General features: G+C 48.0%; 1 protein-coding gene across 1 annotated transcript in view; it reads left to right on the forward strand.

The window, feature by feature from the left end:
- The first annotated feature begins 1,614 nt into the window (after nt 1-1,614).
- The window catches only part of Grin2a (glutamate ionotropic receptor NMDA type subunit 2A), a 285,992-nt gene continuing 273,624 nt past the window's right edge, over nt 1,615-13,982 (forward strand). The window contains exon 1 of the mRNA XM_042698360.1: nt 1,615-2,043. Within this exon, the coding sequence (XP_042554294.1) occupies nt 1,630-2,043 (414 nt within the window). The 5' untranslated portion in view covers nt 1,615-1,629. The remainder of the gene's footprint in view (nt 2,044-13,982) is intronic.

The following is a 13,982-nucleotide window of genomic DNA, read 5'->3' on the forward strand; positions in this document are numbered from 1 at the left end:
TTCCCCGGCTACAGGTACGTCCCAGCGGGAAGAGCTGCGCGCGCGGTGGGCCCCGAGGGGAGGGGACGGACTCGTTGGAGGGAGAGCAGGAGAGAGGGATCTGGAGAGCCGGGAGCAAGGAAGCGGGAGAGGGAGCCCGGGAATCAGGCGGCGGAGGGGCACTAGGGGGCGCTGCGGCCCCGCACTCCGCCGGGCTCCCCCAAAGAGGCCAGAGCGAGTTCGCCCCAACTTCCCCCGGCTCCAGCTGCGCCCAGACCGAGGGGCGCGCGCGCGCACCCGCGTGCCCGGGCAGGCCGGGGGTTCGCGGGCCAGGCGGGTCGGTGCACCTGGCGCGGCGCGGGGCTCGCGTGGGCGCCACCTGAGGACCCGCGGGGGACGCCAGCTGGCCGTGGGAACCGCTACGGTGGCCTGCGGATGTGCGCAGAAAAGCGCGCGTGTCTGAGAGCGTGTGCGGCCCACTGTCCACGTGCACCTAGGATCTGGCCACTGGGCCCGCAGTGGAAGGGCTAGGGAGGGGGCTGGATGGTTCCCATCCATACGAGAGCCTGGGGCGGGGGGCGGGGGGAGCCTACCTTGCGCCCCCCACGCGCGTTATTTGCCAGCTCCCACGCGCTGGCCCGCGGGGGACGGCGCCTACTCTCCAGAATTCTGCACTGCACACAGCGTGTGTGTGCGCTCGCGCGCGCGTGTGTGCACACGCGAGTATAGAGGGGGGCGGGTCCAGGGCCCGCTGGCAGGGGAGTGAAAGCCTGTCCACGGCCCCCTCCGCATGAGTGTGCGCGCGCGTGTGCGTGCCTGTGTGTGTGTGTGTGTGTGTGTGTGCGCGCGCGCGCGGGGGGGGACCCCAAGTTCCCCAGGTACCTAGGAGAGGGGACCCACAGGCCGGCCGTAACCCTGCAGAGGAGCGGGGAGGGGGCGTCTGCGGCGGCGGGCACGCGTGAAGCGAGGTCTGTGGCGCACCCGGCCAGCTTGTGAGGTGTGGGATCAGCCAGCCCGCGCAGCAAGCAAAACAGGCTGCGGCGCTGGGCGGGGGGCCGGGGGCGCCGCCTCCGCACGCGGGGCTGGTCGTCCCCCGCTGCCCGCTGCCCGCGGGCAGGAGGCGGGGTCCGTAACTTGGTCTGGGCAGCGCGCGCGGTAGAAAATGGGTGGACAGGGGGTCTCGTTCCGTGCAGCTTCCCATGGCGTGGCAGCGGCGACCGTGGAGTCCATGGCTTGCCCGACGCCCAGGGGCCGTGGGTGGGTGGGTGGGCAGCTGGTGAGGGGAGCAAGGTGGGGGATGTGGACAGATGGGGGGGAGAAGGGGAAGCGTCAAGGTCAAGGGACAAGAAGGAGACCACCTGGGAGAATGGGCCTGGGGTCAGGGGTGGAGACTTTGCTGGGATTGGAGTTGTGGGTAGAGTTGGACTGGGCGGCGGGGGCGGTGTGTGTGTGGGGGGGGGGTGGCGGGAGGGATGTGGATGGCGTCGGGCCGGATGGAGCGAGTGACGACGACGGCAGCCAGTGCTGGGTAGGTTCCAGCCCTGGAGCAGGCGCTGGGCTGGGTGGTCGCTTTGCTCCCGGCTGCCTGCTCACCGGCAGTGCTCTGCCTCTCGCTCTCCTCTAACCCTGCAGGGACCGCAAGCGGCGACTATGGGCCGACTGGGCTATTGGACCTTGCTGGTGCTGCCGGCCCTTCTGGTCTGGCGCGGTCCGGCGCAGAGCCAGGCGGCGGAGAAGGGTCCCCCGGCGCTGAACATTGCCGTGTTGCTGGGTCACAGCCACGACGTGACGGAGCGCGAACTTCGAAACTTGTGGGGCCCGGAGCAGGCAGCTGGGCTGCCCATGGACGTGAACGTGGTAGCACTGCTGATGAACCGCACGGACCCCAAGAGCCTCATCACGCACGTGTGCGACCTCATGTCCGGGGCGCGTATCCACGGCCTCGTGTTTGGAGACGACACTGACCAGGAGGCTGTGGCTCAGATGCTGGATTTTATATCCTCACAGACTTTCGTCCCCATCTTGGGCATCCACGGGGGTGCATCTATGATCATGGCTGACAAGGTAAGGCTGTAAGGTGAGGGCTGCCAGAACCCCCCCCCCCACACACACACACACCGGAGAGTGCCAACTGTATGGTAGTCGCTGCAGGTCCTGGGCCACACCTATCATGGGTGTGATTGGTCTCAAGTCAGGAGGCATGGCCTCTGCCCCAGTGAGCGCCAGGCTGTGCCCTGTGGAAAGGAGCGGAATTACCATTGCTTGGGTTCTGAATACTTGGAGAAACCTCTGTGCGCCAGAAAGAACCCCCCAAATGCGGAAGAGGGGTGGGTGGAGGAGGTGGAATCTCTGGAGATTTCCTAATAGTGCAGAGAAGGCCCGGGGACACTGGTAACAATGGCTTCTATTTCTACAATGTCGATTTCACATCATTGTTTTAAGGGGGATCTATCCATCTTTCCCTTCTTGTGGTAAGTGACTAGAACTATTTAAAAATAGTAAGAACAGGTATGTTGTAGGACAAAATATGGGTTTTTTAGGTGAAGCACAAATGGACAGAGTGCCGTGCTTTCCCAGACTCTGCACAATTAGACAAACCAAGGCAGACAGAGAGTTTTGAGAGATCTTGGGTTAGAGGAGGTGGAGCCCTTAGTCTAGGCAGTGGGTGTGAGAAGAGAAGAGTAAGTCCAGGTCCAGAGCACAGAGGGTTTGGCAGTTTCTTTAAATGGCCTCCTGTGGGGCTGACCACTTCCTGACTGGGCCCCCAAGGTGGATGTTGGTATCAAAGTTGAAGACTTTCAGAATAAAGGGAAATGTCTACATTTCTTGACTTCTTTGGTGACAGTCCAGAAGCCATGGTTTGGCAAGGAGAAAAGTGGTTGAAGGCTTGCGTAAAAGGCTGGGAATGATGCTGAAGCAGAGGGAGGGAAGGAAGTTGGAAGGGAGACATAAATTGAGAAACGAGAAGCTTCGGAGTTACTAGTGCACTATAATACCACATAAAACTGGGAACTTGGGGGTGGAAAAGGGGAAGGGAGGTGAGTGTATTATGAGTGTGGTCCCTAGCCTGAGGCCTTTTTGGACAGCATTCCTTGGATAGTAAAGATGTCCTGATGGAGGGAGCAGACATTTGTCACCACCTCTTCCTTTTGATGCTCTTCAAGCACTTTTACATTCACCAAATCAGACCGTGCCTCTGCTCAGCACTTTCCACTGGCTCCTTTGGAAGCTGTATTAATTCTTTCAGGTCTCCTGGGCTGTAGCACATTCAGCTGTAGTGTACCACTGATGCAGTATCTTATTAAACATTCATTTTAAATGGTCTGCAGCCCAGCAGCGGCCCCGTGTGTGTGAGTGTGAGTGTGAGTGTGTGTGTGTGTGTGTGTGTGTGTGTGTGTGTGTGCTTGGACATTTTCCCAGCTACTTCCTCCTCACTCTGGGGGCCTCCTTTCTAGGATGATGAAAGTAAAGATTGGCTGTGATATGTCTCCAGTGTATAGGCCATTTCAGAATTGGAAAGGCTGTTGGGGTTTACTAGATATTAAGTAACTGAGGCACAGGGCAGTTAGAGACTTGGCCAAGACCACACAGTGGGTGATGGAACTAGATATCTGGTTTTCTGGTCCCAAGCTGTGATCTTACATTCTATCAAATCATACCCATCCTTTAGCCTTGTCATCCTAAGGGATACAGAATCAATCTGATTATAGAGGAGGAACTTAGCCATGGAGAGTTGCAGTGAATCATGACCTAGAAGGCTTGCGTGGGGAGGGAGAGGTCAGCCTTCTGGTGAAGGCATGTGGAAGGAGAGCAGCAGCTCCCAGCAGGGGTGGGGGGGCTGAATTGGGATCTAACTATTATCATTGATTCTCCCTCCATCTCGAGATTTCGATGAAAGGAGCGACACACTTAAAAGAACAATAACCACACTGTGAGTGAAATTTCTGGATTCACAAGGGACCAGCAAAACCCAATGGAGCACTCTGGTGCCAGGTGAATTGGGGAAGGGACTTGAGGCTGGTGGGTCCGAATAACCTGTAGATCTTGTTCTTTCTACTCTATCTGAGCTGGCAAGCATATGGTATAGGCTCTTAATCTGACTAACCCGCCTAGCTGTAGACAGAAAAATAGGCAGAGAAGGCATGCTCATAAGTGAGCGCCCCTTGAGTGCAACGCCCTCGTCTTCCTGTGCAACTCGATCCAGAGAATGCCAGGCTCTAGAGAACTAGTCCAGCAGCACTCTTCCCTTCAAGAGGGCATTGGAAAGGGACTTTTAACAAGCCAGAGGGATGGATGGAGGTGTTCTTCTCTCCCATGGTATGAGGTTGAATTATGGAAATGTGGGCAGAAATTGCACAAGTGTTCAAAATTGTGTACTTAGAGAAAGGAAGGAAAATGGCACGAGAAAGTCAAGAAAGTAAGGTTCCAGAAAAGACAAGATTAGAGAATGACTGAAGGGAGAGGAGAGGAGCGGGAAGAAGACATCCATCAGCTCAAAAGCAGAGGAAGGAGTTGGCTACTGTTTGGTCTTTCAGACTCAGTCCTAGAGAGAGTGCCCTCATGCTGGTGTACCCAGAGGGGCAGGGGGCAGAGGAAGCCAGTGGGGACAACACCCAGGGCACATCCTGGGTTCCATGTGGGTTCCCTGTGTGGGACGGACATGTGATATTGAGAGGAGTTGGTTTGGAGGGTGGTACTCTGAGAAGCCTAGGTATATTGAGAAAGGAAAGAAGTTGTCTAAGATGTGAACGGCCTTTCCTCCCATTAGTTACATATCTACTTGCTGTGTGCCTCTGCCACCTCTTTCAGTTAGAGCTGAATATTGAGAGGAGTTTGTTTGGCTCCAAAGAATTAGTCGTAGAATGTTGCCTAAAATTCTACCATGATTGAGTGTGCCAATGGTGTTAGGACCACAAAGTCATAACTTCCCCAAATTGGCAAAGCTCTTCTGCCTCCCTATAATGTGATGTGGCCAGTAATGTCCAGCACACCTGTGTAGTCTTTTATTTCTTTTCTTTTTGTTGGTCTTGGGGCTTGAACTCAGGGCCAGGGCACTGCCCCTGAGTTTCTGTGCTCAAAGCTATAATACTATCACTGTGAGGCACAGCTCCATTTCTGGTTTTCTGGTGGTTAATTGGAGATAAGAATCTTATGGACTTTTCTACCCAGCCTGGCTTCGAACCACAATCGTCAGAGCTCAGCCACCTGAGTAGGTAGGATTACAGGTGTGAGCCCCAGCTTGTCTTTCTCTTCTAAACTGGTGACATTCACACAAGAGTAAGTGGTTAATTTATTACTGCAAATGAACAAGCATGTATGCAAACACACACACACACACACACACACACACACTCACACACTCTCTCCTCCCCTCACAGTTTTTACCTTTCCCTCAAATTACTTGACCTGTGAAGAAAAGAACAAAGCATATGGTAATTGAGTGATGCTAAGTGGCAGATTTTCTCATGTTCATTTAATTTAGCGTGGAGGTGTTAATTTTTGTTGGGCTGGTGGGTGGTCTTACAATATAATTAAAGGAGAGGGAGAATAATGTTGCTGCAGATAAAGTTCTAATCTTACCTCAGTTTGACCATTTTCATTGTATCCAAGTGGAATACTCTCTGGCTTCAGTCTCTGGTCCCTGAGAAATACAGTGAACGGACTAGCCCTTCATGTTTCTGTACCGACCCTAGAACTCTGCCTCATCTTCTTGGTGAGAGGACATGACTCAGATTTTAGTTATGCCATGTAGTTTTGCTTTTCTATGTTATTTCTGTACATATCTCTTCTCTAGTAGAATGTAAGTCTTTTGAGGGTCAGTTGACGGAAAGAGTTTGTGTGTATATGTGTATTTAAAATAATTAAAGTTCCTCCTGTAGCCACACTTTATTCATTGTTGAGCACTTAGAGAGTACATTAAAGTTTAAAAGAAGAAAACAAAAAAAATGTTGCTCCAAATTCTATTATTAGGAGTAATATAACTGTCACTCTGGTCTATTATTTTGCCTATCTGTTCAGTTTTTGGTATCAACGATGATATGCTTTATTTCCAAGATATGTGATTGGTTCCTTTCCCTTGCTTATTTAAAAAAAGGTTTTGGAATCTTTAGCCTCAAAAGATTTTTGTACAAAGGATTGGCCACTGTATTCCTCATGCGTGGGGTTTCAGAGGGCTTAGTCCATGGCCCTGTGGTGCCACATGCTTGAGCAGAACTTCATGGTCCTGGGACTGTGTGGAGGAGGCCGTTCACTTAATGGTGGACAGGAAGTAGAGATTTCCTTGTTTCCTGTTAAGTTTTATAAAACAACTCTCCTCACAGTCTGTGTGTCTGTGTGTGTGTGTGTGCGTGCGCGCGCACGGGCGTGCCAATCCTTCACTACATTCTTCAAGGAGTTGAGTGATACGTATCATGAAGTCCTTTTCCAATTGCTTTAGCATGTTTGGTTCTTGAGTTATGAATTCTTCCATTTACAGAAGCTGTTTATTGGATGTCCTCATTTGTCCTTTTATTTTTGTTTGTGAATTTATTTTTGATTCATTTATTGTTATTGTAAAGGTGATGTACAGAGCGGTCACAGTTATGTCGGTCAGATGAAGAGCACATTTCCTTCTGGACAGTGTCACCTCTTCTCTTCCCTTCTCTCGCTCTCTCCTGTGCCTACCCACAAGCTACATAGTTCAGCTTCAACATAGTGTCTAATGAGCATCACTGCTGCATTTGTTCACCCTTTGTCCCATCATTTCTTTGCCCCCACCTTGCCCTTTCAAAAGTAGATAAATGAACAAACAAGACAAAAAGAAAAGTAAGCAAAATCAACAGCAAAGAAAAAAACCCCTCTTGTTTCCATTTGGTGGAGTTCATATTGATAAATATCATTTAATATGGTCAGATGCACATAGCTATTGCGCCTCTATTAAGAATATCCTCTTTTGGTCCCACTCTGTGAATGCCTAGAGACCTGTATAATTTATGTGAATTTATTTTTAAGGCACTTTAAGCATTTCTTCTAATGTGATATATAATTTGATATGTATATATAATTTGATATATGTGTGCTATCTAAAAATACTCATTTTCCCCTTGTGGTGCTTAGGCTAGAACCCAGGACCTCAGGCTTGCTAATCAAGTGTTCTACCACAGAGTGCAGCTCTAGTCTCAGGGTATATGCTTTTAAACCAGAGCTTACGCCACCGCTCAGTCTAGCTCTGCATTTTCTTCCTGCTCTACATAGTTTGTGGTGCAGGTTTGGGTCCCAGCCTCATGTCTGTGACTTCACTGCAGCTTCTTGTCACACACAGGAGCTTCCTTTGGGTCCAAACTCTGGAAGGATGATGTCACAGACCCCCTCATCGCCAGCAGCACAATTCTGCTGGGTCTTGCTGTCATTGCTTTCCCCTAGGTGGATGTGAGCCCCTGTGAATGGGTGGCTCATGCTGGACCTTCCCTCTATGGATAATGTGCTTTTGATTTCTACTTGAAATTGTAGTCTCCCTCTCTTATTTTGTTAGTGCTGGGGATTGAACCAAAGGCCTTGTGTATGCTAAGCACATACTCTACCACTGAATTACTCTACCATTCCAGTCCCAAGACTCCTCTTTTGATTCGTGTATTTTTAGGGAGTCTTCTGTATTGTTGATCTGTTAATTCCCCCTTCTTATTTCCAAGCAATACTATATAAATTTAAAAATTACTAGACATTTCTGTATGAATTCTGTGTCTTAGGAGAAGGGAGTAGTTGCTCAATGTGTTCGCTTTGATTTTGAGCCAGTTTATTTCCCAATCTGCTTGATGTTTTTAAAACTTGATTATATATTCTTGGAATTTCCCCTTTATCATTAGATTTCTCAAACTTGATCTTTAAATGGCTGCAGAACAGCTCCTGTTTCTACAACAGTCAGCCTGTCTAGTAAGAGTCATTTTGGGTCCATATCATGGGTCCTTTCTGGCACTCTGTATTGGTCTTACCTTGCTGTGTTTGTGCTTGGAATGAATCGAGTTGGTTGCAGTGCTGGATGCCCATTTTACAATGTGGCTCAGGACATTCTATGTGGTGCTTGTCCCTTAAATGCTGACTGATCTCATATGTGAGTGTCAAGTCTTTTCTCTAATGGGAGATGATTATAAGCCATCCTGGGGATTAACATGAAGCGGGGGCTACATGTAAAATGCTTTTGGAGCCCTGCTGAGTAACGCTTGAACAGCAGGAGGTGGAAGCCAGTGCTGGTGCTCTTATAACCTGGCAGCTTCCAAGTCTGGCTATGAGTGACGGGCCTCCCCATGAAACACCGAGAGCTCACAGAAAGGGCAGACACGCAGATCTCAGTGCTGGCGGAGCCTACTCAGCTCCTGCCACAAAGGCGTCAAGGTAGCTCGAGGAGAGTGGGAGGCCTATCTTTAGCCCTCTCCATGAGGCTTGTCAGATGTGATCATCCATTCTTCACATAAGTCATCGGAGAGCAACAGGCCCCATTCCTGCAGGCATGACCAACTCTGCAAATGGCCCCCAGGGCCCTCGGTAATTGCATGGACACTTGATAGCTATGATCTTGTGCATTTGGAGTGGTGTTGTCATCTCTCCGGTAGCCTCAGAGAGCCAATGCTGCTGTGGCAAGAGCGAGTGGATGAAAGAGAAAGAAGAGTAGAGAGGAGGAAGCAAAGCGAGTCTTGAATAAAGTTGCTAAGCAAGAGGTTACAAGGTCAGTATAACCTGGAGTTTGTCCTGCCTATTCCCACCCTTCATCTGCCACAGTTGAATTCCTCACCACTGTTTTAAAGTTTAAGGTACATTAAAAAAAGATCTAAGTTTCTTGCTTTCTTTTGTTTCTGAAAAAAATAAAATCAGAAGGTACGGCCATGGCAGACCTACTTCCCTGTGGCAACAGTGGGCTGGAGAGGAGGCTGAGGCTCACCCCACCAATACCACTGCCATCCTTAGACAGGGCCGTGCTCTCCTGATCTTCAGTCCCCTGTCACCCCCTTCCCTCATTTACTTTATACAGCTGGCCTTGAAGACCTTGCCAGTTGAGACCTTGGATGTTTGTGGTCATGGTGAAGAGGGCTTTCCTTGGGCAGTCTTCTCTTCCAGGGCTGTACCTTGGTAGGTGGCAAGCACTGCTATGTTCATTGCCGCCATTAGGAGTCTCCTATGACATTTTGGCCTGTTGAGCTTAGGCCTCAAGACCTTCTCAACACAGTACTCCGGGAGCGCCAGGCAGTTGACTTGCTATGGTGGATCAGGGATGCTCCCAGAAAACCTTCCACAGAGGTTTTCTACTCATAGATACCAGTGGTCCTTTGGGAAAAGCCCTTCTCAATGTGGTTCTCCTGCAAAATGAGAGCTGGGATGATATTATCTCTAAGACCCCTTTTTGTCCTGAAAACTTTATTTGCCTTCCAGGAAAGAATGACAAGGAACATAGCAAAATGGACTCGTGTCTGCTCTCATAATGATACGATACTAGAGAATATCATTGTCCAGTGGTGAGAGGGTTGGACTTGAGTTAGATTGCCTGGGTTTGCATTCAGGTCTCACTGTTTACCATTTGGGCAAACCTGGGTATAGTCTCCCCATGTCTGAGCCTCATGAATCTTTGTATGCCAAATGGGAGCAATTATAGCACCTAGTTCAAAATAAGGTTGTGAATATAAAGTACATAGCTCAGGAGAATAGTATTGTTATTGTGTGACATTATTATTGTTGTTGTTGGTGGTGGGACTGGTTTTTTTTAACTTAGGGCTTTAGCTTGCTAGGCAGGTACTCTGCTACCTGAGCCATGACTCCAGCCCTTTTTGCTTCAGTTATTTTTCAGATAGTATCTAGAGATTTTTCTCCCAGGGCTGACCTCTGACCACAATTCTACTTTTGCCTCCCCAGTGCCTGGGTTTACAGGTAGGAACCACTAGGCCTAGATTGTTGACATCAGATCTCACTTTTTCCCTGAGGCTGGCTTTGAACCATGTCCTCCCAGTCTTTTCTTTCTGAGCAGCTGGGATTACTGATGTGACCCACTGTGCCTTCTGTACTTTTAATTTTCTCCAATGTGCATGCAGTTTTTTAGTGATTAGAGGTGATATGATGATATGAATGTAGCTCCTTTAAGAAACTGGGAGCCTGGTGCTGGCGGTTCATGCCTGTAATCCTAGATACCCAGGAGGCTGAGATCTGAGGATCATGATTTGAAACCAGCCTTGGCAGAAAAGTCCCTGTGAGACCATTATCTCCAAGAAGTCACTCAAAAACCAGAAGCGGAGCTCTATGGCTCAAAGTGATAGAGCACTAGTCTTGAGCAAAAGAGTTTAGGGACATATCCCAGGTGCTGAGTTCAAGCCTCACAAACAAAACAACAGCAACAAAAAAGAAACTGGGAGTAAATACTCTTGGAAATGGAGAGTCCAACATGAACTGATCGGTCCTTTTTCAGTGGGAAAACTAGAAAATTGCTTTCCATTCTCAAGACTTGCCATGAGCTTTATCCTGGCAAATGGGAGGTTAAACGTGGTTTGTGTAAAATGACTACCGGAGGAGATGGTTGCTTTGACCTTTGCACTAAATGACTTCCCCAATGGGGCCATCTGTTTGCCCTGGGCCTAAGCCTTGGAGGGTAGACGTGTACAGTTTCTCATTTTATCTCTGCCAAGGACTAATGACTCACCGTAACCTGGGGAATTGTGCAGCACCGCAGATATTTGTTTAAAGAATCCTCATTTTCATTTGCAGAACTACATTGCTAGAAGTGAGGTCTTGGGATTTTTGCTGTTCTCCTATTTTATTATGCTTTTCAAGTCAGTAATGGAAAATTCATTTGGTTTTGGGAAGGAAGGGGTTAAGATTCAACACAGGTATTTTTTTTTTTTAATTCCAGACAACAGACTTTGTTGTTAGTATTTTGGTTATCTTAACTAAAATGATAAAGATGGTGATGAAATTAAAATGCAGAACTCTTGCCAGACAGAATGGTGGATTCATACCACAGATTGTGCTGGTGGCTGCTTCTCCCCAGCTTCATTCAGTATAAATAAAAAATTTACATTGTGTATATTTAAGGAGTACCTGATGCTTACTCTATATCCACTTCCTTGGCAAATTTCCAGCACAGTAGAACCTTGGTCTCCATTGGACCAAAGAAACCCTCATTGGGGGAGATCCATGACTGGCCAGGACGCTTGGAGTTCATTTCCCCTTATAGTATGGGGAAATGAATACTGTGTATATTTTTATTAATTTTAGTCAGCATGATATATATTCTGTCTCTAGAGCCTATTAATCTTGGGGAGCCTAAGGGAGTCCTTGCACTGTTGTAGGAAGGGACTAGAATATCATTTCAAACTCACTTGGGAGTGATTTTTGCCCGGGGCCTGGGCCGCTGGACACCAGCATTTTGTTTGTTTGTTTATTTGTTCCTGTTGGTCATGGGGTCTGAACTCTGGGCCTGGGCACTGTCCCTCAACTCTTCAGCTCAAGGATAGCGCTCTAACACTTGAGCCGCAGCGCCATTTCTGGCTTATGTGGTGCTGAGGAATCGAACCCAGGGCCTCATGCATGCAAGGCAAGCGCTGAACCACCTTCTCAGCCCCGTGACACCAGCATTTTGTGTCAGCATTGTGGTATTTAAACTTAGTGACCAAGAGTGAGGCACGCCTTTCCAAGTTCACCACATCCCTTCCCACTGTGACCTCCCATCTAGCCAGATTCTCCATCTATGTTAACTACATAGTCTCTGTAAGCATTGAATATCATGGTCTGACTACAGGGTGTTTATTTTGTCTTGACCAGAAGCTGAGCAGATCCTAAGTAGTGATACAGATCTTAAGAAAGTGGAGGACAAAAGATCATGTCTGAGTCAAGGGGCCTGGTAATCCACTACACCCTGTCTGCTGTGATGAGTGTGTCAGTTGCAAGGGATAGAATATTTGACCAGCAGTGACTTAAAATACTAACATATCCAGTGTTTTCACTTAACATGAGCCAAGTCTAGCTTAGTGACCACTAAGGACTCAGATCCTTTATATTCTTCTATCTTATCCTCCTCAACAACTGGTTCTACTTAGTCACAGGATGGCTGCCTCTGTTCCAGCCATCACATCCTCATGTGTCATCATTCAAAACAAGAGAGAGGGAGGAAGAGCGAGAGGGGGGAGAGGGAAAGGGAGAAGGAGAAAAGGAGAGAGAAAAAGGGAGGGAAAAAGTCCCCTCCCCCCATTTAGAGTCTTTTTATTACAGCAGATTTTCCCTTAAGTCTCATTGGTCAGAACTGGGTCATATCTTCACTTCTCAAACTTCACATGTTAAAATGGACAAGCCAGAATGTCTTTTTGTTTTCTTGTCGGGAAAGTGTCTCTCTATGTATTTTAAAGTTCACAATTCTCCTGCCTCAGCCTCCCGAGTAATGGGATTATGGGCATGAGCCTTTAAGAGAAGAATCCAGGATTATTCTCTGAGAATATGTAATTGCTGCCTGAGCCAGATTTACTTCTGTTAACAATGTTAAAAGCAATGCCTAAGTGGTGTGTCAGCTGACATCTGCAACACTAACGCCATGTCTGTGGAGTTGTACTTAATTCTGGAGGGTATATTTAAAGATGGATGTTGAAAAATTGCACTGTGTGCAGAGGCGGGACCCTTAGGATGATGTAGGATCTAAATGAAATATAATAGCAGTCTCAGAAGAAATATTCAAGGATGTTCAGCCAAGAGAAGAGAAATCTTAGTGGGGATTTTAGAGCCATGTTCAGATACCCCACGGTCTGTTATGGGGTAGAAGGTTTAATCTTAATCTTCTTTTTTGTTGTTGTTCCTCTGGGGACAGAACTGAGAAGGAAATGATAAAGGGCAAAGTTCCTGCTTGTTAGAAGGAGCGGCATTGGCAGTTAGCGCTCCTAGACGGAGCGGGAGTGATGCTAACAGCGAGGGCCTGGCTAGAAGAATGAGCTAGAGAGCCCAGCTTGGACTGCCAGGCTGGGCTGGTCAGCTCTACATTCTATTCTTATTCAGACACTCCGCACCTCTCAAATCCTTGATTAAAAAAAAAAAAGAAATCCCAAGCCCTGGCGCTTCAAGGTCCTTGGATTTGGTGGAAAACTAACACGCTCCTTTTTCTCCCAAGTGTGTGAGTAATTCAGTATAAATTTGCCTGGCATGAGGGAGGAATTTATGATCCCTGCATCATCGCCTCAAATCCCCAAAGGACTTTACATCATCCTGAAGGGGAGATGGTATTTGAAAAGCAGGGAGCCTATGTGTATATCAACTTACACTCTCACACACATATATAAATACAAGCGCTAAGTAGGTCAGCCGGCATCCTATTTACTCGTGGAAATGGGTTTTTGGCTGGGGAACTCACCTGCAGAAGACGATGTGTAAAATAATTGCTAACGATCCATAGATGAGGTGCTTCTACAGTTGTGTGCAGTCAATCATCATCACTTATTAAAGCGTGTCTGCATTCTGCGTATCTTGCTGTAGTAATGTGTTTACAGTCTGGAGGCAGGTGGACCTGTCTCTGGTTTTCACTTGTCAAATTATTCTTTTTGTGTCAGCTGGACTCCCCACGCTTTCAACACCTTCTTATGGCCGAAGATGGCAGTAGTTTTGCTCTGTTGCTTCTGTACTTTCCTTCCCTCTCTCTGCTCAGCACATTCCATCAAAGAAAAACAAAACCTGAAATTGCTGTCCACATGTTTTATCTTTCCAGGCGTTATCACTTCCCATAGGATGGAAGTGGATAGATGACTTCTAACTATTTATTTTGAAAAGGTGATCCTGTGCAGAGTAAAGATAAATCTAGAGAAGAAAACACAGCCTCCAGAGAACGAATCTTTACTCAGTCAATGCATCTGGACCTCCTGACTCCCCTTTCCATCCGTGGAAGGTGAAGACATGCTCACTTGAAGAGGAGAAAAATGCATTGGAATGGCAGCATCTTTCCATGTGTGCTTCTTGTTGAAGCTCCTTTATTCTAAAGATCCTCCTCTTAAATTTCAGTCCTCATTTGAACAAGA

This window comes from Dipodomys spectabilis, unplaced genomic scaffold (genome assembly GCF_019054845.1).
Source record: "Dipodomys spectabilis isolate Male_0828 unplaced genomic scaffold, ASM1905484v1 ptg000231l, whole genome shotgun sequence".
In the NCBI taxonomy this organism is placed as follows: Eukaryota; Metazoa; Chordata; class Mammalia; order Rodentia; family Heteromyidae; genus Dipodomys; species Dipodomys spectabilis.